Consider the following 26216-nt stretch of genomic DNA (forward strand, 5'->3'; position numbering starts at 1 on the left):
ACAGGTCGCTCCTACCAGGTGGCGTGGCGAGAATCTGTCTCCTCGCCACGCGCTCTCACCACTGGTGTCCCCCAGGGCTCTGTTCTAGGCCCTCTCCTATTCTCGCTATACACCAAGTCACTTGGCTCTGTCATAACCTCACATGGTCTCTCCTATCATTGCTATGCAGACGACACACAATTAATCTTCTCCTTTCCCCCTTCTGATGACCAGGTGGCGAATCGCATCTCTGCATGTCTGGCAGACATATCAGTGTGGATGACGGATCACCACCTCAAGCTGAACCTCGGCAAGACGGAGCTGCTCTTCCTCCCGGGGAAGGACTGCCCGTTCCATGATCTCGCCATCACGGTTGACAACTCCATTGTGTCCTCCTCCCATAGCGCTAAGAACCTTGGCGTGATCCTGGACAACACCCTGTCGTTCTCAACCAACATCATGGCGGTGGCCCGTTCCTGTAGGTTCATGCTCTACAACATCCGCAGAGTACGACCCTGCCTCACACAGGAAGCGGCGCAGGTCCTAATCCAGGCACTTGTCATCTCCCGTCTGGATTACTGCAACTCGCTGTTGGCTGGGCTCCCTGCCTGTGCCATTAAACCCCTACAACTCATCCAGAACGCCGCAGCCCGTCTGGTGTTCAACCTTCCCAAGTTCTCTCACGTCACCCCGCTCCTCCGCTCTCTCCACTGGCTTCCAGTTGAAGCTCGCATCCGCTACAAGACCATGGTGCTTGCCTACGGAGCTGTGAGGGGAACGGCACCGCAGTACCTCCAGGCTCTGATCAGGCCCTACACCCAAGCAAGGGCACTGCGTTCATCCACCTCTGGCCTGCTCGCCTCCCTACCATTGAGGAAGTACAGTTCCCGCTCAGCCCAGTCAAAACTGTTCGCTGCTCTGGCCCCCCAATGGTGGAACAAACTCCCTCACGACGCCAGGACAGCGGAGTCAATCACCACCTTCCGGAGACACCTGAAACCCCACCTCTTCAAGGAATACCTAGGATAGGATAAGTAATCCTTCTCACCACCCCCCCCCTTAATGATTTAGATGCACTATTGTAAAGTGGCTGTTCCACTGGATGTCAGAAGGTGAATTCACCAATTTGTAAGTCGCTCTGGATAAGAGCGTCTGCTAAATGACTTAAATGTAATGTAATGTAAATGTGTGTAGTGTGTATAGTGTATAGTGTGTAGTGTGTAGTGTGTATAGTGTAGAGTGTGTAGTGTATAGTGTGTATAGTGCATAGTGTATAGTGTATAGTGTATAGTGTATAGTGTATAGTGTGTATAGTGTGTAGTGTGTAGAGTGTAGAGTGTGTAGTGTGTAGTGTGTGTAGTGTATAGTGTGTAGTGTGTAGTGTATATAGTGTATAGTGTGTATAGTGTGTAGTGTGTAGTGTGTGTAGTGTCTATAGTGTATAGTGTATAGTGTATAGTGTGTATAGTGTGTATAGTGTGTATAGTGTGTATAGTGTGTAGTGTGTATAGTGTATAGTGTATAGTGTGTATAGTGTATAGTGTATAGTGTGAATAGTGTGTATAGTGTGTATAGTGTGTATAGTGTGTATAGTGTATATAGTGTATAGTGTATAGTGTATAGTGTGTAGTGTGTAGTGTGTATAGTGTGTATAGTGTGTAGTGTATAGTGTGTAGTGTGTAGTGTGTATAGTGTGTATAGTGTGTAGTGTGTATAGTGTGTATAGTGTATAGTGTGTATAGTGTGTATAGTGTGTATAGTGTGTAGTGTAAAGTGTGTAGTGTGTAGTGTATAGTGTGTAGTGTGTAGTGTGTAGTGTGTAGTGTGTAGTGTATAGTGTGTAGTGTGTAGTGTATAGTGTGTAGTGTATAGTGTGTAGTGTGTAGTGTATAGTGTGTAGTGTATAGTGTGTAGTGTATAGTGTGTAGTGTATAGTGTGTAGTGTATAGTGTGTAGTGTGTAGTGTATAGTGTGTAGTGTGTTGTGTATAGTGTGTAGTGTGTAGTGTATAGTGTATAGTGTGTAGTGTATAGTGTGTAGTGTATAGTGTGTATAGTGTGTAGTGTATAGTGTGTAGTGTGTAGTGTGTATAGTGTGTATAGTGTATAGTGTGTATAGTGTGTATAGTGTATAGTGTATAGTGTATAGTGTATAGTGTGTATAGTGTGTAGTGTGTATAGTGTGTAGTGTGTAGTGTGTATAGTGTAGAGTGTGTAGTGTATAGTGTGTATAGTGCATAGTGTATAGTGTATAGTGTATAGTGTATAGTGTATAGTGTGTATAGTGTGTAGTGTGTATAGTGTAGAGTGTGTAGTGTGTAGTGTGTGTAGTGTATTATGTGTAGTGTGTATAGTGTGTAGTGTGTATAGTGTATAGTGTGTATAGTGTGTATAGTATGTATAGTGTGTATAGTGTATAGTGTATAGTGTGTATAGTGTATAGTGTGTATAGTGTGTATAGTGTGTATAGTGTGTATAGTGTATAGTGTATAGTGTGTATAGTGTATAGTGTATAGTGTATAGTGTGTAGTGTGTATAGTGTGTAGTGTGTATAGTGTATAGTGTGTAGTGTGAATAGTGTGTAGTGTGTATAGTGTATAGTGTATAGTGTGTATAGTGTGTAGTGTGTATAGTGTATAATGTGTAGTGTGTATAGTGTGTATAGTGTGTATAGTGTATAGTGTATAGTGTGTATGGTGTGTAGTGTGTATAGTGTAGAGTGTGTAGTGTATAGTGTGTATAGTGTATAGTGTATAGTGTATAGTGTGTATAGTGTGTAGTGTGTATAGTGTAGAGTGTGTAGTGTGTAGTGTGTGTAGTGTATAGTGTGTAGTGTGTATAGTGTATAGTGTGTATAGTGTGTATAGTGTGTATAGTGTGTATAGTGTATAGTGTATAGTGTGTATAGTGTGTAGTGTGTATAGTGTATAGTGTATAGTGTATAGTGTATAGTGTGTAGTGTGAATAGTGTGTAGTGTGTATAGTGTATAGTGTATAGTGTGTATAGTGTGTAGTGTGTATAGTGTGTAGTGTGTAGTGTGTATAGTGTGTATAGTGTGTATAGTGTATAGTGTATAGTGTGTATGGTGTGTAGTGTGTATAGTGTGTATAGTGTATAGTGTGTATAGTGTGTGTAGTGTATAGTGTGTATAGTGTATAGTGTGTATAGTGTAGAGTGTGTAGTGTATAGTGTGTATAGTGCATAGTGTATAGTGTATAGTGTATAGTGTATAGTGTGTATAGTGTGTATAGTGTGTAGTGTGTATAGTGTATAGTGTGTATAGTGTGTATAGTGTGTATAGTGTATAGTGTATAGTGTGTATAGTGTGTATAGTGTGTATAGTGTGTATAGTGTATAGTGTGTATAGTGTGTATAGTGTATAGTGTATAGTGTATAGTGTGTAGTGTGTATAGTGTGTAGTGTGTATAGTGTATAGTGTGTAGTGTGAATAGTGTATAGTGTATAGTGTATAGTGTGTAGTGTGTATAGTGTGTAGTGTGTATAGTGTATAGTGTGTAGTGTGTATAGTGTATAGTGTATAGTGTGTATAGTGTGTAGTGTGTATAGTGTATAGTGTGTAGTGTGTATAGTGTGTATAGTGTATAGTGTGTATAGTGTGTAGTGTGTATAGTGTGTATAGTGTATAGTGTAGTGTGTATAGTGTGTGTAGTGTATAGTGTGTATAGTGTATATTGTGTATAGTGTGTATAGTGTATAGTGTGTATAGTGTATAGTGTGTATAGTGTTAAGTGTGTAGTGTATAGTGTGTATAGTGTGTAGTGTGTATAGTGTAGAGTGTGTAGTGTGTAGTGTGTGTAGTGTATTATGTGTAGTGTGTATAGTGTGTAGTGTGTATAGTGTATAGTGTGTATAGTGTGTATAGTATGTATAGTGTGTATAGTGTATAGTGTATAGTGTGTATAGTGTATAGTGTGTATAGTGTGTATAGTGTGTATAGTGTGTATAGTGTGTATAGTGTATAGTGTGTATAGTGTATAGTGTATAGTGTATAGTGTGTAGTGTGTATAGTGTGTAGTGTGTATAGTGTATAGTGTATAGTGTATAGTGTATAGTGTGTAGTGTGAATAGTGTGTAGTGTGTATAGTGTATAGTGTATAGTGTGTATAGTGTGTAGTGTGTATAGTGTATAATGTGTAGTGTGTATAGTGTGTATAGTGTGTATAGTGTATAGTGTATAGTGTGTATGGTGTGTAGTGTGTATAGTGTAGAGTGTGTAGTGTATAGTGTGTATAGTGTATAGTGTATAGTGTGTATAGTGTGTAGTGTGTATAGTGTAGAGTGTGTAGTGTGTAGTGTGTGTAGTGTATAGTGTGTAGTGTGTATAGTGTATAGTGTGTATAGTGTGTATAGTGTGTATATTGTGTATAGTGTATAGTGTATAGGTTGTATAGTGTGTAGTGTGTATAGTGTATAGTGTATAGTGTATAGTGTATAGTGTGTAGTGTGAATAGTGTGTAGTGTGTATAGTGTATAGTGTATAGTGTGTATAGTGTGTAGTGTGTATAGTGTATAGTGTGTAGTGTGTATAGTGTGTATAGTGTGTATAGTGTATAGTGTATAGTGTGTATGGTGTGTAGTGTGTATAGTGTGTATAGTGTATAGTGTGTATAGTGTGTGTAGTGTATAGTGTGTATAGTGTATAGTGTGTATAGTGTAGAGTGTGTAGTGTATAGTGTGTATAGTGCATAGTGTATAGTGTATAGTGTATAGTGTATAGTGTGTATAGTGTGTATAGTGTGTAGTGTGTATAGTGTATAGTGTGTATAGTGTGTATAGTGTGTATAGTGTATAGTGTATAGTGTGTATAGTGTGTATAGTGTGTATAGTGTGTATAGTGTATAGTGTGTATAGTGTGTATAGTGTATAGTGTATAGTGTATAGTGTGTAGTGTGTATAGTGTGTAGTGTGTATAGTGTATAGTGTGTAGTGTGAATAGTGTATAGTGTATAGTGTATAGTGTGTAGTGTGTATAGTGTGTAGTGTGTATAGTGTATAGTGTGTAGTGTGTATAGTGTATAGTGTATAGTGTGTATAGTGTGTAGTGTGTATAGTGTATAGTGTGTAGTGTGTATAGTGTGTATAGTGTATAGTGTGTATAGTGTGTAGTGTGTATAGTGTGTATAGTGTATAGTGTAGTGTGTATAGTGTGTGTAGTGTATAGTGTGTATAGTGTATAGTGTGTATAGTGTGTATAGTGTATAGTGTGTATAGTGTATAGTGTGTATAGTGTTAAGTGTGTAGTGTATAGTGTGTATAGTGTGTAGTGTGTATAGTGTGTATAGTGTGTATAGTGTGTGTAGTGTATAGTGTGTAGTGTATAGTGTGTGTAGTGTATAGTGTGTGTAGTGTATAGTGTGTATAGTGTATAGTGTGTATAGTGTATAGTGTGTATAGTGTATAGTGTATAGTGTGTAGTGTATAGTATGTAGTGTATAGTCTGTATAGTGTATAGTGTGTAGTGTATAGTGTGTATAGTGTATAGTGTGTATAGTGTGTAGTGTATAGTGTATAGAGTATAGTGTGTATAGTGTATAGTGTATAGTGTGTAGTGTATAGTGTGTATAGTGTATAGTGTGTATAGTGTATAGTGTGTAGTGTATAGTGTGTATAGTGTATAGTGTGTAGTGTATAGTGTATAGTGTATAGTGTGTATAGTGTATAGTGTGTATAGTGTGTATAGTGTATAGTGTGTAGTGTGTATAGTGTGTAGTGTGTATAGTGTGTATAGTGTGTATAGTGTGTATAGTGTATAGTGTGTAGTGTGTATAATGTGTAGTGTGTATAGTGTGTAGTGTGTAGTGTGTATAGTGTGTAGTGTGTATAGTGTGTAGTGTGTAGTGTGTATAGTGTATAGTGTATAGTGTGTAATGTATAGTCTATAGTGTATAGTGTGTAGTGTATTACTTAGTAGAGGCGGTACACTGCAGTCCTCCGGTGGAGGTGAGGGTCCAGTACTTCCCTGCAGCGGTGCGGAACGCACACTTCCTGTTTCCTGTCTCACGACTCATCTCCACCTGGAACACTTCCTGGTCACCTTCCTCGTCCTGATTGGCCGAAAGGTCCATGCCTGGGGTCAGTGGTAGGGGTCACAGAGATCACACAGGGTTAATTGTGAACAATGTGTTGTGAAACTAGGAATTATTTAGGCTTGAGTTTCAATCTACATGCCGTCTATACTAGTCGATCACTCTCTAATACCCAACATATATTAGATATACAGTACCAGTCTAATAGATGACTCACTAATACCCAACATATATTAGATATGCAGTACTAGTCTATACTAGTAGATCACCAATACCCAACAAATATTATATACAGTACCAGTCTATAGTAGTAGATCACACACAAATACCGAACTTATATTATATATACAGTACCAGTCCATACTAGTAGATCACAAACACCCAACATATATTATATATACGGTACCAGTCTATACTAGTAGATCACTCACTAATACCGAACATATATTATATATACAGTACCAGTCCATACTAGTAGATCACTAATACCCAACATATATTATATACAGTACCAGTCTATACTAGTAGATCGCTCTCTAAAAACCAGCATATATTATATACACAGTGCCAGTCTGTACTAGTAGATCACTAATAACCAACATATATTATATATACAGTACCAGTCTATACTAGTAGATCCCTAATACCCAACATATATTAGATATACAGTACCAGTCTATACCAGTAGATCCGTAATACCCAACATATATTATATATACAGTAATAGTCTAATAGATCACTCACTAATACCCAACATATATTATATACAGTACCAGTCTATACTAGAAGATCACTAATACAAAACATATATTATAGACAGTACCAGTCTAAACAAGTAGATCACTCACTAATACCCAACATATATTATATATTCAGTACCAGTCTATACTAGTACATCACTAATACCCAACATATATTATATATACAGTACTTGTCTATACCAGTAGATCACTCACTAATAACCAGCATATATTATATATACAGTACCAGTCTATACTAGTAGATCACTAATAACCAACATATATTATATATACAGTACCAGTCTATACTAGTAGATCCCTAATACCCAGCATATATTAGATATACAGTACCAGTCTATACCAGTAGATCCCTAATACCCAACATATATTATATATACAGTACCAGTCTATATTAGTAGATCCCTAATACCCAACATATATAAAACATACAGTACCAGTCTATACTAGTAGATCCCTAATACTCAACATATATTAGATATACAGTACCAGTCTATACTAGTAGATCCCTAATACCCAACATATTTTAGATATACAGTACCAGTCTATACTAGTAGATCACTAATACCCAACATATATTATATATACAGTACCAGTCTAAACAAGTAGATCACTCACTAATACCCAACATATATTATATATTCAGTACCAGTCTATACTAGTACATCACTAATACCCAACATATATTATATATACAGTACCTGTCTATACCAGTAGATCACTCACTAATAACCAGCATATATTATATATACAGTACCAGTCTATACTAGTAGATCACTAATAACCAACATATATTATATATACAGTACCAGTCTATACTAGTAGATCCCTAATACCCAACATATATTAGATATACAGTACCAGTCTATACTAGTTGAGCACTCACTATTACCCAACATATGTTAGATATACAGTACCAGTCTATACCAGTAGATCCCTAATACCCAACATATATTATATATACAGTACCAGTCTATACTAGTTGAGCACTCACTATTACCCAACATATATTAGATATACAGTACCAGTCTATACTAGTAGATCACTAATAACCAACATATATTATAGACAGTACCAGTCTATACTAGTAGATCACTAATACCCAACATATATTATATATACAGTACCAGTCTATACTAGTAGATCACTCACTATTACCCAACATATATTAGATATACAGTACCCGTCTATACTAGTAGATCACTAATACCCAACATATATTATATACAGTACCAGTCGAGTAGATCACTCACTAATACCCAACATATATTCGATATGCAGTACCAGTCTAGTAGATCACTCACTAATACCCAACATATATTATATATACAGTACCAGTCTATACAAGTAGATCACTCACTAATACCCAACATATATTATATATTCAGTACTTGTCTATATTAGTACATCACTAATACCCAACATATATCATATATACAGTACCTGTCTATACTAATAGATCACTCACTAATAACCAGCATATATTATATATACAGTACCAGTTTATACAAGTAGATCACTCACTAATACCCAACATATATTATATATACAGTACCAGTCTATACTAGTAGATCACTAATAACCAACATATATTATATATACAGTACCAGTCTATACTAGTAGATCCCTAATACCCAACATATATTAGATATACAGTACCAGTCTATACCAGTAGATCCCTAATACCCAACATATATTATATATACAGAAATTATACATACAGAAACAGTCTATGCTAGTAGATCACTCACTAATACCCAACATTTATTAGATATACAGTACCAGTCTATACTAGTAGATCACTCACTAATACCCAACATATATTTTATATACAGTACCAGTCTATACTAGTAGATCACTCACTATTACCCAACATATATTAGATATACAGTACCAGTCTATACTCGTAGATCACTAATACCCTAAATATATTATATATATGTTCTAGGTCCCAAGAAACAAAGAGATCTTCTGTTGAACCTGAAAATTAATCTTAATGGTTGTACAGTCGTCTCAAATAAAACTGTGAAGGACCTCGGCGTTACTCTGGACCCTGATCTCTCTTTTGAAGAACATATCAAGACCATTTCAAGGACAGCTTTTTCCATCTACGTAACATTGCAAAAATCAGAAACTTTCTGTCCAAAAATGATGCAGAAAAATTAATCCATGCTTTTGTCACCTATCTCTCTGATTTGGTCCTGCCGTACATACCTAAACGTACGCTACGGTCACAAGACGCAGGCCTCCTAATTGTCCCTAGAATTTCTAAGCAAACAGCTGGAGGCAGGGCTTTCTCCTGTAGAGCTCCATTTTTATGGAACGGTCTGCCTACCCATGTCAGAGACGCAAACTCGGTCTCAACCTTTAGGTCTTTACTGAAGACTCATCTCTTCAGTGGGTCATATGATTGAGTATAGTCTGGCCCAGGAGTGGGAAGGTGAACGGAAAGGCTGGAGCAACGAACCACCCTTGCTGTCTCTGCCTGGCCGGTTCCACTCTTTCCACTGGGAATCTCTGCCTCTAACCCTATTACAGGGGCTGAGTAACTGGCTTACTGGGGCTCTCTCATGCCGTCCCTGGAAGGGGTGCGTCACCTGAGTGGGTTGATTCACTGATGTGGTCATCCTGTCTGGGTTGGTGCCCCCCCTTGGGTTGTGCCATGGCGGAGATCTTTGCGGGCTATACTCAGCTTTGTCTCAGGATGGTACGTTGGTGGTTGAAGATATCCCTCTAGTGGTGTGGGGGCTGTGCTTTGGCAAAGTGGGTGGGGTTATATCCTTCCTGTTTGGCCCTGTCCGGGGGTGTCCTCGGATGGGGCCACAGTGTCTCCTGACCCCTCCCGTCTCAGCCTCCAGTATTTATGCTGCAGTAGTTTATGTGTCGGGGGGCTGGGGTCAGTTTGTTATATCTGGAGTACTTCTCCTGTCCAATTCTGTGTCCAGGGTGAATCTAAGTGTGCGTTCTCTAATTCTCTCCTTCTCTCTCTCGGAGGACCTGAGCCCTAGGACCATGCCCCAGGACTACCTGACATGATGACTCCTTGCTGTCCCCAGTCCACCTGGCCGTGCTGCTGCTCCAGTTTCAACTGTTCTGCCTTATTATTATTCGACCATGCTGGTCATTTATGAACATTTGAACATCTTAGCCATGTTCTGTTATAATCTCCACCTGGCACAGCCAGAAGAGGACTGGCCACCCCAGATAGCCTGGTTCCTCTCTAGGTTTCATCCTAGGTTTTGGCCTCTCTTGGGAGTTTTTCCTAACCACCGTGCTTCTACACCTGCATTGCTTGATGTTTGGGGTTTTAGGCTGGGTTTCTGTACAGCACTTTAAGATATCAGCTGATGTACGAAGGGCTATATAATGTTTTTTGATTTGATTTGATTTGATATATACAGTACGGGTCTATATTAGTAGATCACTAATACCCAACATATATTATATACAGTACCAGTCTAGTAGATCACTAATACCCAACATATATTAGATATACAGTTCCAGTCGAGTATATCACTCACTAATACCCAACATATATTAGATATACAGTACCAGTCTATACTAATAGATCACTAAAACCCAATATATATTATCTACAGTACCAGTCTAGTAGATCACTCACTAATACCCAACATTTATTATATAAACAGTACCAGTCTATACTAGTAGATCACTCACTAATACACAACATATATTATATATACTAATCCAGTCTATACTAATAGATCACTCACTAATACCCAGCATTTATTATATATACAGTACCAGTCTATACTAGTAGATCACTCACTAATACCCAACATATATTATATATACAGTACCAGTCTATACTAGTAGATCACTAAAACCCAATATATATTATATAGAGTACCAGTCTAGTAGATCACTCTCTAATACCCAACATATATTATCTACAGTACCAGTCTAGTAGATCACTCACTAATACCCAACATTTATTATATAAACAGTACCAGTCTATACTAGTAGATCACTCACTAATACCCAACATATATTATATATACAGTACCAGTCTATACTAGTAGATCACTAAAACCCAATATATATTATATAGAGTACCAGTCTAGTAGATCACTCTCTAATACCCAACATATATTATATACAGTACCAGTCTATACTAGTAGATCACTAATACCCAAATATATTATATATACAGTACCAGTCTATACTAGTAGATCACTCACTAATACCCAACATATATTAGATATACTAATCCAGTCTATACTAATAGATCACTCACTAATACCCAGCATTTATTATATATACAGTACCAGTCTATACTAGAAGATCACTCACTAATACCCAACATATATTATATATACAGTACCAGTCTATACTAGTAGATCACTAATACCCAATATATATTATATACAGTACCAGTCTAGTAGATCACTCACTAATAGCCAACATATATTAGATATACAGTACCAGTCTATACTAGCAGATCACTAAAACCCAACATATATTATATACAGTACCAGTCTAGTAGATCACTCACTAATACCCAACATATATTAAATACAGTACCAGTCTATACTAGTAGATCCCTATAACCCAACATATATTATATATACAGTACCAGTCTATACTACTAGATCACTAATACCCAACATATATTACATACAGTACCGGTATAGTAGATCACTAATACCCAACATATATTAGATATACAGTACCAGTCGAGTAGATCACTCACTAATACCCAACATATTATATATACAGTACCAGGCTATACTAGTAGATCACTAATACCCAATATATATTATATACAGTACCAGTCTAGTAGATCACTCACTATTACCCAACATATATTAGATATACAGTACCAGTCTATACTAGTAGATCACTAATACCCAACATATATTATATATACAGTACCAGTCTATACTAGTAGATCACTAATACCCAACATATATTATATACAGTACCAGTCTAGTAGATCACTCACTATTACCCAACATATATTAGATATACAGTACCAGTCTAGTAGATCACTCACTAATACCCAACATATATTAGATATAAAGTACCAGTCTATACTAGTAGATCACTAAAACCCAATATATATTATCTACAGTACCAGTCTAGTAGATCACTCACTAATAACCAACATATATTATATACAGTACCAGTCTATACTAGTAGATCACTCACTAATACCCAACATTTATTATATAAACAGTACCAGTCTATACTAGTAGATCACTCACTAATACCCAACATATATTATATATACAGTACCAGTCTATACTAGTAGATCACTAAAACCCAATATATATTATATAGAGTACCAGTCTAGTAGATCACTCTCTAATACCCAACATATATTATATACAGTACCAGTCTATACTAGTAGATCACAAATACCCAAATATATTATATATACAGTACCAGTCTATACTAGTAGATCACTCACTAATACCCAACATATATTAGATATACTAATCCAGTCTATACTAATAGATCACTCACTAATACCCAGCATTTATTATATATACAGTACCAGTCTATACTAGAAGATCACTCACTAATACCCAACATATATTATATATACAGTACCAGTCTATACTAGTAGATCACTAATACCCAATATATATTATATACAGTACCAGTCTAGTAGATCACTCACTAATAGCCAACATATATTAGATATACAGTACCAGTCTATACTAGCAGATCACTAAATCCCAATATATATTATATACAGTACCAGTCTAGTAGATCACTCACTAATACCCAACATATATTAAATACATGTTCTGTTATAATCTCCACCCGGCACAGCCGGAAGAGGACTGGCCACCCCACATATGCTCTCTCTAATTCTCTTTCTTTCTCTCTCTCGGAGGAGCTGAGCCCTAGGACCATGCCCCAGGACTACCTGACATGATGACTCCTTGCTGTCCCCAGTCCACCTGGCCGTGCTGCTGCTCCAGTTTCAACTGTTCTGCCTTATTATTATTCGACCATGCTGGTCATTTATGAACATTTGAACATCTTAGCCATGTTCTGTTATAATCTCCACCCGGCACAGCCAGAAGAGGACTGGCCACCCCAGATAGCCTGGTTCCTCTCTAGGTTTCTTCCTAGGTTTTGGCCTTTCTTGGGAGTTTTTCCTAACCACAGTGCTTCTACACCTGCATTGCTTGCTGTTTGGGGTTTTAGGCTGGGTTTCTGTACAGCACTTTAAGATATCAGCTGATGTACGAAGGGCTATATAAATACATTTGATTTGATTTGATATATACAGTACCAGTCTATACTAGTAGATCACTAATACCCAACATATATTATATACAGTACCAGTCTAGTAGATCACTAAAACCCAAATATATTATATATACAGTACCAGTCTATACTAGTAGATCACTCACTAATACCCAACATATATTATATACCGTACCAGTCTATACTAGTAGATCACTAATACCCAAATATATTATATATACAGTACCAGTCTATACTAGTAGATCACTCACTAATACCCAACATATATTAGATATACTATACCAGTCTATACTAATAGATCACTCACTAATACCCAGCATTTATTATATATACAGTACCAGTCTATACTAGTAGATCACTCACTAATACCCAACATATATTATATATACAGTACCAGTCTATACTAGTAGATCACTAAAACCCAATATATATTATCTTCAGTACCAGTCTAGTAGATCACTCACTAATAACCAACATATATTATATACAGTACCAGTCTATACTAGTAGATCACTCACAAATACCCAACATATATTAGATATACAATACCAGTCTATACTAATAGATCACTCACTAATACCCAGCATTTATTATATAAACAGTACCAGTCTCTACTAGTAGATCACTCACTAATACCCAACATATATTATATATACAGTACCAGTCTATACTAGTAGATCACTAATACCCAACATATATTATATACAGTACCAGTCTAGTAGATCACTAATACCCAACATATATTAGATATACAGTACCAGTCGAGTTGATCACTCACTAATACCGAACATATATTAGATATACAGTACCAGTCTAGTAGATCACTCACTAATACCCAACATATATTATATATACAGTACCAGTCTATACTACTAGATCACTAATACACAATATATATTATATACAGTACCAGTCTAGTAGATCACTCACTAATACCCAACATATTTTAGATATACAGTACCAGTCTATACTAGTAGATCACTAAAACCCAATATATATTATATAAGTACCAGTCTAGTAGATCACTCACTAATACCCAAAATATATTATATACAGTACCAGTCTATACTAGTAGATCCCTAATACCCAACATATATTATATACAGTACCAGTCGAGTAGATCACTCACTAATACCCAAAATATATTATATACAGTACCAGTCTAGTAGATCACTCACTAATGCCCAACATATACAGTATTTAGTCAGCCACCAATTGTGCAAGTTCTCCCACTTAAAAATATGAGAGAGGCCTGCAATTTTCATCATAGGTACACTTCAACTATGACACACAACATTAGGGGGAAAAAATCCAGAAAATCACATTGTAGGATTTTAAATTAATTTATTTGCAAATTATGGTGGAAAATAAATATTTGGTCACCTACAAACAAGCAAGATTTCTGGCTCTCACAGACCTGTAACTTCTTCTTTAAGAGGCTCCTCTGTCCTTCACTCGTTACCTGTATTTATGGCACCTGTTTGAACTTGTTATCAGTATAAAAGACACCTGTCCACAACCTCAAACAGTCACACTCCAAACTCCACTATGGCCAAGACCAAAGAGCTGTCAAAGGACACCAGTAACAAAATTGTAGACCTGCACCAGGCTGCGAAGACTGAATCTGCAATGGGTAAGCAGCTTGGTTTGAAGAAATCAACTGTGGGAGCAATTATTAGGAAATGGAAGACATACAAGACCATTGATAATCTCTCTCGATCTGGGGCTCCACGCAAGATCTCACCCCGTGGGGTCAAAATGATCACAAGAACGGTGAGCAAAAATCCCAGAACCACACAGGGGGACCTAGTGAATGACCTGCAGAGAGCTGGGACCAAAGTAACAAAGCCTACCATCAGTAACACACTACGCCACCAGGGACTCAAATCCTGCAGTGCCAGACATGTCCCCCTGCTTAAACCAGTACATGTCCAGGCCCGTCTGAAGTTTGCTAGAGAGCATTTGGATGATCCAGAAGAAGATTGGGAGAATGTCATATGGTCAGATGAAACCAAAATAGAACTTTGTGGTTAAAACTCAACTCGTCGTGTTTGGAGGACAAAGAATGCTTAGTTGCACCCAAAGAACACCATACCTACTGTGAAGCATGGGGGTGGAAACATCATGCTTTGGGGCTGTTTTTCTGCAAAGGGACTCGGACGACTGATCCGTGTAAAGGAAAGAATGAATGGGGCCATGTATCGTGAGATTTTGAGTGAAAACTTCCTTCCATCAGCAAGGGCATTGAAGATGAAACGTGGCTGGGTCTTTCAGCATGACAATGATCCCAAACACCCCGCCCCTGCAACGAAGGAGTGGCTTTGTAAGAAGCATTTCAAGGTCCTTGAGTGGCCTAGCCAGTCTCCAGATCTCAAACCCCATAGAAAATCTTTGGAGGGAGTTGAAAGTCCGTGTTGCCCAGCAACAGCCCCAAAACATCACTGCTCTAGAGGAGATCTGCATGGAGGAATGGGCCAAAATACCAGCAACAGTGTGTGAAAACCTTGTGAAGACTTACAGAAACTGTTTGACCTCTGTCATTGCCAACAAAGGGTATATAACAAAGTATTGAGATAAACTTTTGTTATTGACCAAATACTTATTTTCCACCATAATTTGCAAATTACATTCATTAAAAATCCTTCAATGTGATTTTCTGGATTTCTTTTTCTCATTTTGTCTGTCGTAGTTGAAGTGTACCTATGATGAAAATTACAGGCCTCTCCCACCTTTTTAAGTGGGAGAACTTGCACAATTGGTGGATGACTAAATACTTTTTTGAGAGAAACCTTCCCCTCACACGAGTAAGAAGCGAGGGCCAGCCGACTAGAGCATACAGGTTGCGGCAGTGGGTAGTATATGGGGCTTTGGTGACAAAACGGATGGCACTGTGATAGACAGCATCCAATTTTCTGAGTGTTGGAGGCTATTTTGTAAATGACATCGCCGAAGTCAAGGATAGGTAGGATAGTCAGTTTTACGAGGGTATGTTTGGCAGCATGAGTGAAGGAGGCTTTATAGCGAAATAGGAAGCCCGTTTCTAGATTTAATTTTGGATTGGAGATGTTTAATATGAGTCTGGAAGGAGAGTTTAAAGTCTAGCCAGACACCTAGGTACTTATAATTGTCCACATATTCTAGGTCAGAACCGTCCAGAGTAGTGATGCTCGTCAGGTACGGGCAGTGATCGTTTGAAGAGCATGTATTTAGTTTTACTAGCATTTAACAGCAGTTGGAGGCCACGGAAGGAGTGTTGTATGGCAGTGAAGCTCGTCTGGAGGTTAGTTAACACAGTATCCAAAGAGGGGCCAGAAGTATAGAGAAGGATGTCGTTTGCGTAGAGGTGGATCAGAGAATCGCCCGCAGCAAGAGCGTCATCATCTCTCCCTTTTCAACTTCCTCCATCTTTCTCTGTCTACAGAGCTCTTTTCTCCTCTCCTCCCTCGTTTAGTTTTCTCAAAGTAATTGCTGACTTATGCTGTTCTATCCCCTCCCCCCTCACACACACACACACACACACACACACACACACACACACACACACACACACACACACACACACACACACACACACACACACACACACACACACACACACACACACACACACACACAGTTTCTAAACTGGGACCGACCACAAAGGTCGGATAGAATTTCTGCGGAAAAATGTGTTCAGTGGTGGGGACAGAGAAAAGGGCAGAGAGACACAAACAGAGAAAAGGGGAGAGAGGGAGGAAGAGAAACGGGGGCAAGGGAGAGCAGATGGAAAACACATGATGCAGGGTGGAGGAGGGGAGGAAAGAGGAGGAGGGGAAGAGGAGGAGAAGGAGGAAAGAGGAGGAGAAGGAGGAGGAGGAGGGGAGGAAAGAGGAGGAGGGGAATAGGAGGAGGAGGAAAGAGGAGGAGGGGAAGAGGAGGAGGAGGAGGAGGAGGAAAGTGGAGGAGGAGGAGGAGGAGGAGGAGGAAAGAGGAGGAGGGGAAGAGGAGGAGGAGGAAAAAGGAGGAGGGGAAGGGGAGGAGGAGGAGGAAAGAGGAGCTGGGGAAGAGGAGGAGGAGGACAAAGGAGCTGGGGAAGAGGAGGAGGAGGAGGAAAGAGGAGCTGGGGAGGAGGAGGAGGGGAAGATAAGGAGGAAGAGGCGGAAAGAGGAGCTGGGGAAGAGGAGGAGGAGGAGGAAAGGGGAGCTGGGAAGGGGAGGAGGAGGAAAGAGGAAGAGAAGGAGGAGGAAAGAGGAGGAGGGAAGAGGAGAAAAGGAGGACGGGAGGAAGAGGGGATGAAAGAGGTGGAGGGGAGGAAGAGGGGGAGATGAAGAGTAGGAGGGGAGAACAAAGAGGAGGAGGGGAGGACCAAGAGGAGGAGGGGAGGACCAAGAGGAGGAGGGGAAAGAGGAGGTGGGGAAGGGGAGGAAGGGAAGGGGAGCATGACAAGAGGAAGAGGGGAAGACAGGGAGAAGGAGAGGAAGGGAGGAAGGAAGAGGAGGAGGAGAAGAGGAAGAGGAGGAGAAGGGGAGGAGGAGAAGAGGAGGAGGAGGGGAAGGGGAGGAGGAGGAGGGGAAGGGGATGAAGACAAGAGGGGGAGGGGAAGAGAGGGAGAAGGAGAGGAAGGGATAAGGAAGAGGAGGAAGGGAAGGGGAGGAGGAGGATGACAAGAGGAGGGAGGAAGAGGTCTTCAATCTGTAGAAGAAGATAAGAGAGGAGACTCTAATCTGACCCTGTCTGAGCCCCTAATACTCCCACCCCTCCCAGCTGTGAGAGACAGTGATGTCACCGGAGGAACGTGAAATGGGTTTCTCTAAATGAAAACATTCCTCTCCTCTTTCCTGTCCTGTTCCAGAGGAAGCATCACACCCCAGACACCGCTAGAGGTCATAAGGTCACAGGACAGACACCGCTAGAGGTCATAAGATCACACCCCAGACACCGCTAGAGGTCATAAGGTCACAGGACAGAAACTGCTAGAGGTCATAAGGTCACAGGACAGACACCGCTTGAGGTTGGTAGCTGTGTCATTTAGGTGCTCATAGAAGTTACAGACACCGCTAGAGGTTGGTAGCTGCGTCATTTAGGTGCTCATAGAAGTTACAGACACTGCTAGAGGTTGGTAGCTGTGTCATTTAGGTGCTCATAGAAGTTACAGACACCGCTAGAGGTTGGTAGCTGTGTCATTTAGGTGCTCATAGAAGTTACAGACACCGCTAGAGGTTGGTAGCTGTGTCATTTAGGTGCTCATAGAAGTTACAGACACCGCTAGAGGTTGGTAGCTGTGTCATTTAGGTGCTCATAGAAGTTGAAATAAGAAACACTACTGGAAATTCCGGTATTGTGTTTGTTTGGATGTTCTTGTTCCTTTAAAAGTTATGAGCTGTTTGAAGAGATGAGGTCAATTCTGTTTAGGTCAACCATTATAGATATCACCTCATTCTAGTTCTGCGTGTCCTACTTTGCCTGGTGGATGTTCTAGAAAGGTTCTACAGGTCTCTAGTTCTAGGTTGTTGTTGTTCTTCCCTGATAAGTTTCTAGTAAGGTTAAACTAGTAAGGTTGTGTTGATCCTATCATCCCTAGTAAGGTTCTAGTAAGGTTCCACTAAGGTTGTGTTGGTCCTATCTTTCCTGGTAAGGTTCTAGTAAGGTTGTGTTGGTCCTATCTTCCCTTATATGGTTCTAGTAAGGTTCCACTAAGGTTGTGTTGGTCCTATCTTTCCTGGTAAGGTCCTAGTAAGGTTGTGGTGGTCCTATCTTCCCTTGTATGGTTCTAGTAAGGTTCCACTAAGGTTGTGTTGGTCCTATCTTTCCTGGTAAGGTCCTAGTAAGGTTGTGTTTTGCTCCTATCATCCCTGGTATGGTTCTAGTAAGGTTCCACTAAGGTTGTGTTGGTCCTATCTTGTCTGGTAAGGTTCTAGTACGGTTAAACTAGTTAGGTTGTGTTGGTCCTATCTTTCCTGGTAAGGTTCTAGTACGGTTAAACTAGTTAGGTTGTGTTGGTCCTATCTTGTCTGGTAAGGTTCTAGTACGGTTAAACTAGTTAGGTTGTGTTGGTCCTATCATCCCTAGTAAGGTTCTTGTAAGGTTCCACTAAGGTTGTGTAGCTCCTATCTTCCCTGGTATGGTTCTAGTAAGGTTCCACTAAGGTTGTGTTGGTCCTATCTTTCCTGGTAAGGTTCTAGTAAGGTTGTGTTGGTCCTATCTTCCCTGGTATGGTTCTAGTAAGGTTCCACTAAGGTTGTGCTCATCCTATCTTGCCTGGTAAGGTTCTAGTAAGGTTCCACTGAGGTTGTGTTGTCCTATCTTGCCTGGTAAGGTTCTAGTAAGGTTCCACTAAGGTTGTGTTGTCCTATCTTGCCTGGTAAGGTTCTAGTAAGGTTACACTAAGGTCGTGTTGGTCCTATCTTGCCTGGTAAGGTTCTAGTATGTCCTGCCGTACATACCTACACGTACGCTACGGTCACAAGACGCAAGCCTCCTAATTGTCCCTAGAATTTCTAAGCAAACTGCTGGAGGCAGGGTTTTCTCCATTTTTATGGAACGGTCTGCCTACCCATGTCAGAGACGCAAACTCGGTCTCAACCTTTAAGTCTTTACTGAAGACTCATCTCTTCAGTGGGTCATGTGATTGAGTGTAGTCTGGCCCAGGAGTGGGAAGGTGAACGGAAAGGCTCTGGAGCAACGAACTGCCCTTGCTGTCTCTGCCTGGCCGGTTCCCCTCTTTCCACTGGGATTCTCTGCCTCTAACCCTATTACAGGGGCTGAGTCACTGGCTTACTGGGGCTCTCTCATGCCGTCCCTTGAAGGGGTGCGTCACCTGAGTGGGTTTATTCACTGATGTGGTCATCCTGTCTGGGTTGACGCCCCCCCTTGGGTTGTGCCATGGCGGAGATCTTTGTGGGCTATACTCAACCTTGTCTCAGGATGGTAAGTTAGTGGTTGAAGATATCCCTCTAGTGGTGTGGGGGCTGTGCATTGGCAAAGTGGGTGGGGTTATATCCTTCCTGTTTGGCCCTGTCCGGGAGTGTCCTCGGATGGGGCCATAGTGTCTCCTGACCCCTCCTGTCTCAGCCTCCAGTATTTATGCTGCAGTAGTTTATGTGTCGGGGTTAGTTTATGTGTCAGTTTGTTATATCTGGAGTACTTCTCCTGTCCAATTCGGTGTCCTTTGTGAATCTAAGTGTGCGTTCCCTAATTCTCTCCTTCTCTCTCTCTTTCTCTCTCTCGGAGGACCTGAGCCCTAGGACCATGCCCCAGGACTACCTGACTTGATGACTCCTTGCTGTCCCCAGTCCACCTGGCCGTGCTGCTGCTCCAGTTTCAACTGTTCTGCCTTATTATGATTCGACCATGCTGGTCATTTATGAACATTTGAACATCTTGGCCATGTTCTGTTATAATCTCCACCCGGCACAGCAAGAAGAGGACTGCCCCCCCCATAAGCTCTCTCTAATTATCTTTCTTTCTCTCTCTCGGAGGACCTGAGCCCTAGGACCATGCCCCAGGACTACCTGACATGATGACTCCTTGCTGTCCCCAGTCCACCTGGCCATGCTGCTGCTCCAGTTTCAACTGTTCTGCCTTATTATTATTCGACCATGCTGGTCATTTCTGAACATTTGAACATCTTGGCCATGTTCTGTTATAATCTCCGCCCGGCACAGCCAGAAGAGGACTGGCCACCCCACATAGCCTGGTTCCTCTCCAGGTTTCTTCCTAGGTTCTGGCCTTTCTAGGGAGCTTTTCCTAGCCACCGTGCTTCTACACCTGCATTGCTTGCTGTTTGGGGTTTTAGGCTGGGTTTCTGTACAGCACTTTGAAATATCAGCTGATGTACGAAGGGCTATATAAACACATTTGATTTTGATTTGATTTGATTAGTAAGGTTGTGTTACTCCTATTTTCCCTGGTATGGTTCTAGTAAGGTTCCAATAAGGTTGTGTTGGTCCTATCTTCCCTGGTAAGGTTCTAGTAAGGTTCCACTAAGGTTGTGTTGGTCCTATCTTGCCTGGTAAGGTTCTAGTAAGGTTAAACTAATAAGGTTGTGTTGGTCCTATCTTGCCTGGTAAGGTTCTAGTATGTCCTGCCGTATATACCTACACGTACGCTACGGTCACAAGACTCAGGCCTCCTAATTGCCTGGTAAGGTTCTAGTAAGGTTGTGTTGGTCCTACCTTGCCTGGTGGAGACGTTCCTCTCGTTGCCGGCGGTGAGAACCACCTGAGGGTGACTCTGCTCAAGAGAGAACATCTCATCCTTCCCCAAGCGGCTGTTCTTCCCGCTCTTCATGGTCCCGCTCGGCCCCGACGGCGCCAGGTAGCGCCCGGAACAATCCCTGAACGCCACCTTGCCGGAGCGGAACTCCAGCGTGTATCCGGTGGTCTTGTCGGGCGCGGCCTCCAGGCTGCCGTCGTTCTTCAGGAAGCGGTTGTCAGACGTCTGCAGGTGGTAGCGTTGGTCCAGGAACACCAGGGTGACCAGGGAGTCCACCCCCCACGGGAAGTCACGGTCTATAGAGACCTCAGAGTGGTCGGGGTTAGAGGTCAGGTGGGCATAACGCTTCCTGGCCAGGCTGAACAGGTTCACCTGGGGGGGGAGGGGTTAGAGGTCAGGTGGGCATAACGCTTCCTGGCCAGGCTGAACAGGTTCACCTGGGGGGGAGGGGTTAGAGGTCAGGTGGGCATAACGCTTCCTGGCCAGGCTGAACAGGTTCACCTGGGGGGGAGGGGTTAGAGGTCAGGTGGGCATAACGCTTCCTGGCCAGGCTGAACAGGTTCACCTGGGGGGAGGGGTTAGAGGTCAGGTGGGCATAACGCTTCCTGGCCAGGCTGAACAGGTTCACCTGGGGGGAGGGGTTAGAGGTCAGGTGGGCATAACGCTTCCTGGCCAGGCTGAACAGGTTCACCTGGGGGGAGGGGTTAGAGGTCAGGTGGGCATAACGCTTCCTGGCCAGGCTGAACAGGTTCACCTGGGGGGGAGGGGTTAGAGGTCAGGTGGGCATAACGCTTCCTGGCCAGGCTGAACAGGTTCACCTGGGGGGGAGGGGTTAGAGGTCAGGTGGGCATAACGCTTCCTGGCCAGGCTGAACAGGTTCACCTGGGGGGAGGGGTTAGAGGTCAGGTGGGCATAACGCTTCCTGGCCAGGCTGAACAGGTTCACCTGGGGGGAGGGGTTAGAGGTCAGGTGGGCATAACGCTTCCTGGCCAGGCTGAACAGGTTCACCTGGGGGGGAGGGGTTAGAGGTCAGGTGGGCATAACGCTTCCTGGCCAGGCTGAACAGGTTCACCTGGGGGGGAGGGGTTAGAGGTCAGGTGGGCATAACGCTTCCTGGCCAGGCTGAACAGGTTCACCTGGGGGGGAGGGGTTAGAGGTCAGGTGGGCATAACGCTTCCTGGCCAGGCTGAACAGGTTCACCTGGGGGGGAGGGGTTAGAGGTCAGGTGGGCATAACGCTTCCTGGCCAGGCTGAACAGGTTCACCTGGGGGGAGGGGTTAGAGGTCAGGTGGGCATAACGCTTCCTGGCCAGGCTGAACAGGTTCACCTGGGGGGAGGGGTTAGAGGTCAGGTGGGCATAACGCTTCCTGGCCAGGCTGAACAGGTTCACCTGGGGGGAGGTTTGGAGGCAGGATGATGTATGTGTGTGTGTGTGTGTGTGTGTGTGTGTGTGTGTGTGTGTGTGTGTGTGTGTGTGTGTGTGTGTGTGTGTGTGTGTGTGTGTGTGTGTGCATTAGTTACCTGGGGATGCATGGCCAGGTGGACACACCACTTCTCTGCTGCTGATACTGTCTGGAACACACACACACACATCCTGTTTATACACACATTCTGTTTATACACTCATCCAAGACACTTCATTTAGTATGTTACAGTTTCGTATTGGTATGGAATTCATTTGTGTCCATTATCCATTTCATATGATACTGTATGTTACGAAATACAACGCCTATGATACTGTATGTTACGAATTACAACTCATATCAAATCAAATTTATTTATAAAGCCCTTCGTACATCAGCTGATATCTCAAAGTGCTGTACAGAAACCCAGTCTAAAACCCCAAACAGCAAGCAATGCAGGTGTAGAAGCATGGTGGCTAGGATAAACTCCCTAGAAAGGCCAGAACCTAGGAAGAAACCTAGAGAGGAACCAGGCTATGTGGGGTGGCCAGTCCTGTTCTGGCTGTGTTGGGTGGAGATTATAACAGAACATGGCCAAGATGTTCAAATGTTCATAAATGACCAGCATGGTCGAATAATAATAAGGCAGAACAGTTGAAACTGGAGCAGCAGCACGGCCAGGTGGACTGGGGACAGCAAAGAGTCATCATGTCAGGTAGTCCTAGGGCTTCATATGATACTGTACGTTACGAATTATTATTCACATGATATGTTTTCAATTGCAAGTCGTACAATATGTTACAAATTAAATTTGTTGTGTCTAACGTTAGCTAGGTGGCTAACTTTAGCTAGGCTAGAGGTTAGGGATTATGGTTAAGGTTAGGAGTTAGGTTAAATGGTTTTAAGGTTAGGGGAAGGTTTAACATGCTAAGCAGTTGCAAAGTTAAGGTCAGGGTTAGGGTTAGGGTTAGGGTTAGGGTTAGGGGTTAGGGGTTCGGGTTAGGGTTAGGGTTAAGGTTAGGGGTAGGGTTAAGGATAGGGTTAGGGTTAAGGTTAAGGTTAGGGTTCATAAGGTAAAAATTCCCAAGTTGTCCATGATGAGATTCCAACACATAACCTTTGGGTTTCTTGCTAGATGTTTATACACCCACACATACACCACCACACATAACACCCCGACCACACATACACCCCGACCACACATACCCCCTGACCACACATACACCCTGACCACACATACACCCTGACCACACATAACACCCGACCACACATACACCCTGACCACACATACACCCCGACCACACATACACCCTGACCACACATACACCCCGACCACACATACACCCTGACCACACATACACCATGACCACACATACACCCCGACCACACATACACCCCCACCACACATACACCCCAACCACACATAACACCCTGACCACACATACACCCTGACCACACATACACCCCGACCACACATACACCCCCACCACACATACACCCCAACCACACATAACACCCTGACCACACATACACCCTGACCACACATACACCCTGAACACACATACAACCTGACCACACATACACCCAGACCAAACACCCCGACCACACATACACCCTGACCACACATACACCCTGACCACACATACACCCTGACCACACATTCACCCTGATCACACATACACCCAGACCAAACACCCCAACCACACATACACCCTGACCACACATACACCCTGACCACACATACACCCTGACCACACATACACCCCGACCACACATTCATCCTGACCACACATACACCCTGACCACACATATACCCTGACCACACATACACCCTGACCACACATACACCCCGACCACACATTCATCCTGACCACACATACACCCGGACCACACATACACCCTGACCACACATACACCCTGACCACACATACACGCCGACCACACATACACCCCGACCACACATTCACCCCGACAACACATACACCTGACCACACATACACCCTGACCACACATACACCCAGACCAAACACCCCGACCACACATACACCCTGACCACACATACACCCTGACCACACATACACGCCGACCACACATACACCCCGACCACACATTCACCCCGACAACACATACACCTGACCACACATACACCCTGACCACACATACACCCAGACCAAACACCCCGACCACACATACACCCTGACCACACATACACCCCGACCACACATACACCCCGACCACACATACACCCCGACCACACATACACCGCGACCACACATACACCCCGACCACACATACACCCCAACCACACATAACACCCTGACCACACATACACCCCGACCACACATACACCCCCACCACACATACACCCTGACCACACATACACCCCGACCACACATACACCCCCACCACACATACACCCCAACCACACATAACACCCTGACCACACATACACCCTGACCACACATACACCCTGACCACACATACACCCTGAACACACATACACCCTGACCACACATACACCCAGACCAAACACCCCGACCACACATACACCCTGACCACACATACACCCTGACCACACATACACCCTGACCACACATTCACCCTGATCACACATACACCCAGACCAAACACCCCAACCACACATACACCCCGACCACACATACACCCTGACCACACATACACCCTGACCACACATACACCCCCGACCACACATACACCCTGACCACACATACACCCTGACCACACATATACCCTGACCACACATACACCCCGACCACACATTCATCCTGACCACACATACACCCTGACCACACATATACCCTGACCACACATACACCCTGACCACACATACACCCCGACCACACATTCATCCTGACCACACATACACCCGGACCACACATACACCCTGACCACACATACACCCTGACCACACATACACGCCGACCACACATACACCCCGACCACACATTCACCCCGACAACACATACACCTGACCACACATACACCCTGACCACACATACACCCAGACCAAATACCCCGACCACACATACACCCTGACCACACATACACCCCGACCACACATACACCCCGACCACACATACACCCCGACCACACATACACCCCGACCACACATACACCCCGACCACACATACACCCCGACCACACATACACCCCGACCACACATACACCCTGACCACACATACACCCTGACCACACATACACCCTGAACACACATTCACCCCGACCACACATACACCCTGACCACACATACACCCTGACCACACATACACCCCGACCACACATACACCCCGACCACACATACACCCCCGACCACACATACACCCCGACCACACATACACCCTGACCACACATACACCCCGACCACACATTCACCCCGACCACACATACAACCCGACCACGCATACACCCCGACCACGCATACACCCTGACACATACACCCTGACCACACATATACCCTGACCACACATACACCCCGACCACACATTCATCCTGACCACACATACACCCTGACCACACATATACCCTGACCACACATACACCCTGACCACACATACACCCCGACCACACAT

General features: G+C 42.9%; 1 protein-coding gene across 1 annotated transcript in view; it reads right to left on the bottom strand.

Annotated features, from left to right (window-relative positions):
- LOC135530952 (fascin-like) overlaps window positions 1–26216 on the bottom strand; it is a 40922-nt gene that overhangs the window by 13523 nt on the left and 1183 nt on the right. Inside the window, exons 2-4 of the mRNA XM_064959124.1 lie at window positions 22745–22795; window positions 21184–21595; window positions 5905–6067 (exon numbers count right to left, since the gene is read on the bottom strand). Coding sequence (XP_064815196.1) covers window positions 5905–6067; window positions 21184–21595; window positions 22745–22795 — 626 coding nt within the window. The remainder of the gene's footprint in view (window positions 1–5904; window positions 6068–21183; window positions 21596–22744; window positions 22796–26216) is intronic.

The sequence above is a fragment of the Oncorhynchus masou genome, chromosome 5 (genome assembly GCF_036934945.1).
Source record: "Oncorhynchus masou masou isolate Uvic2021 chromosome 5, UVic_Omas_1.1, whole genome shotgun sequence".
Taxonomy (NCBI): domain Eukaryota; kingdom Metazoa; phylum Chordata; class Actinopteri; order Salmoniformes; family Salmonidae; genus Oncorhynchus; species Oncorhynchus masou.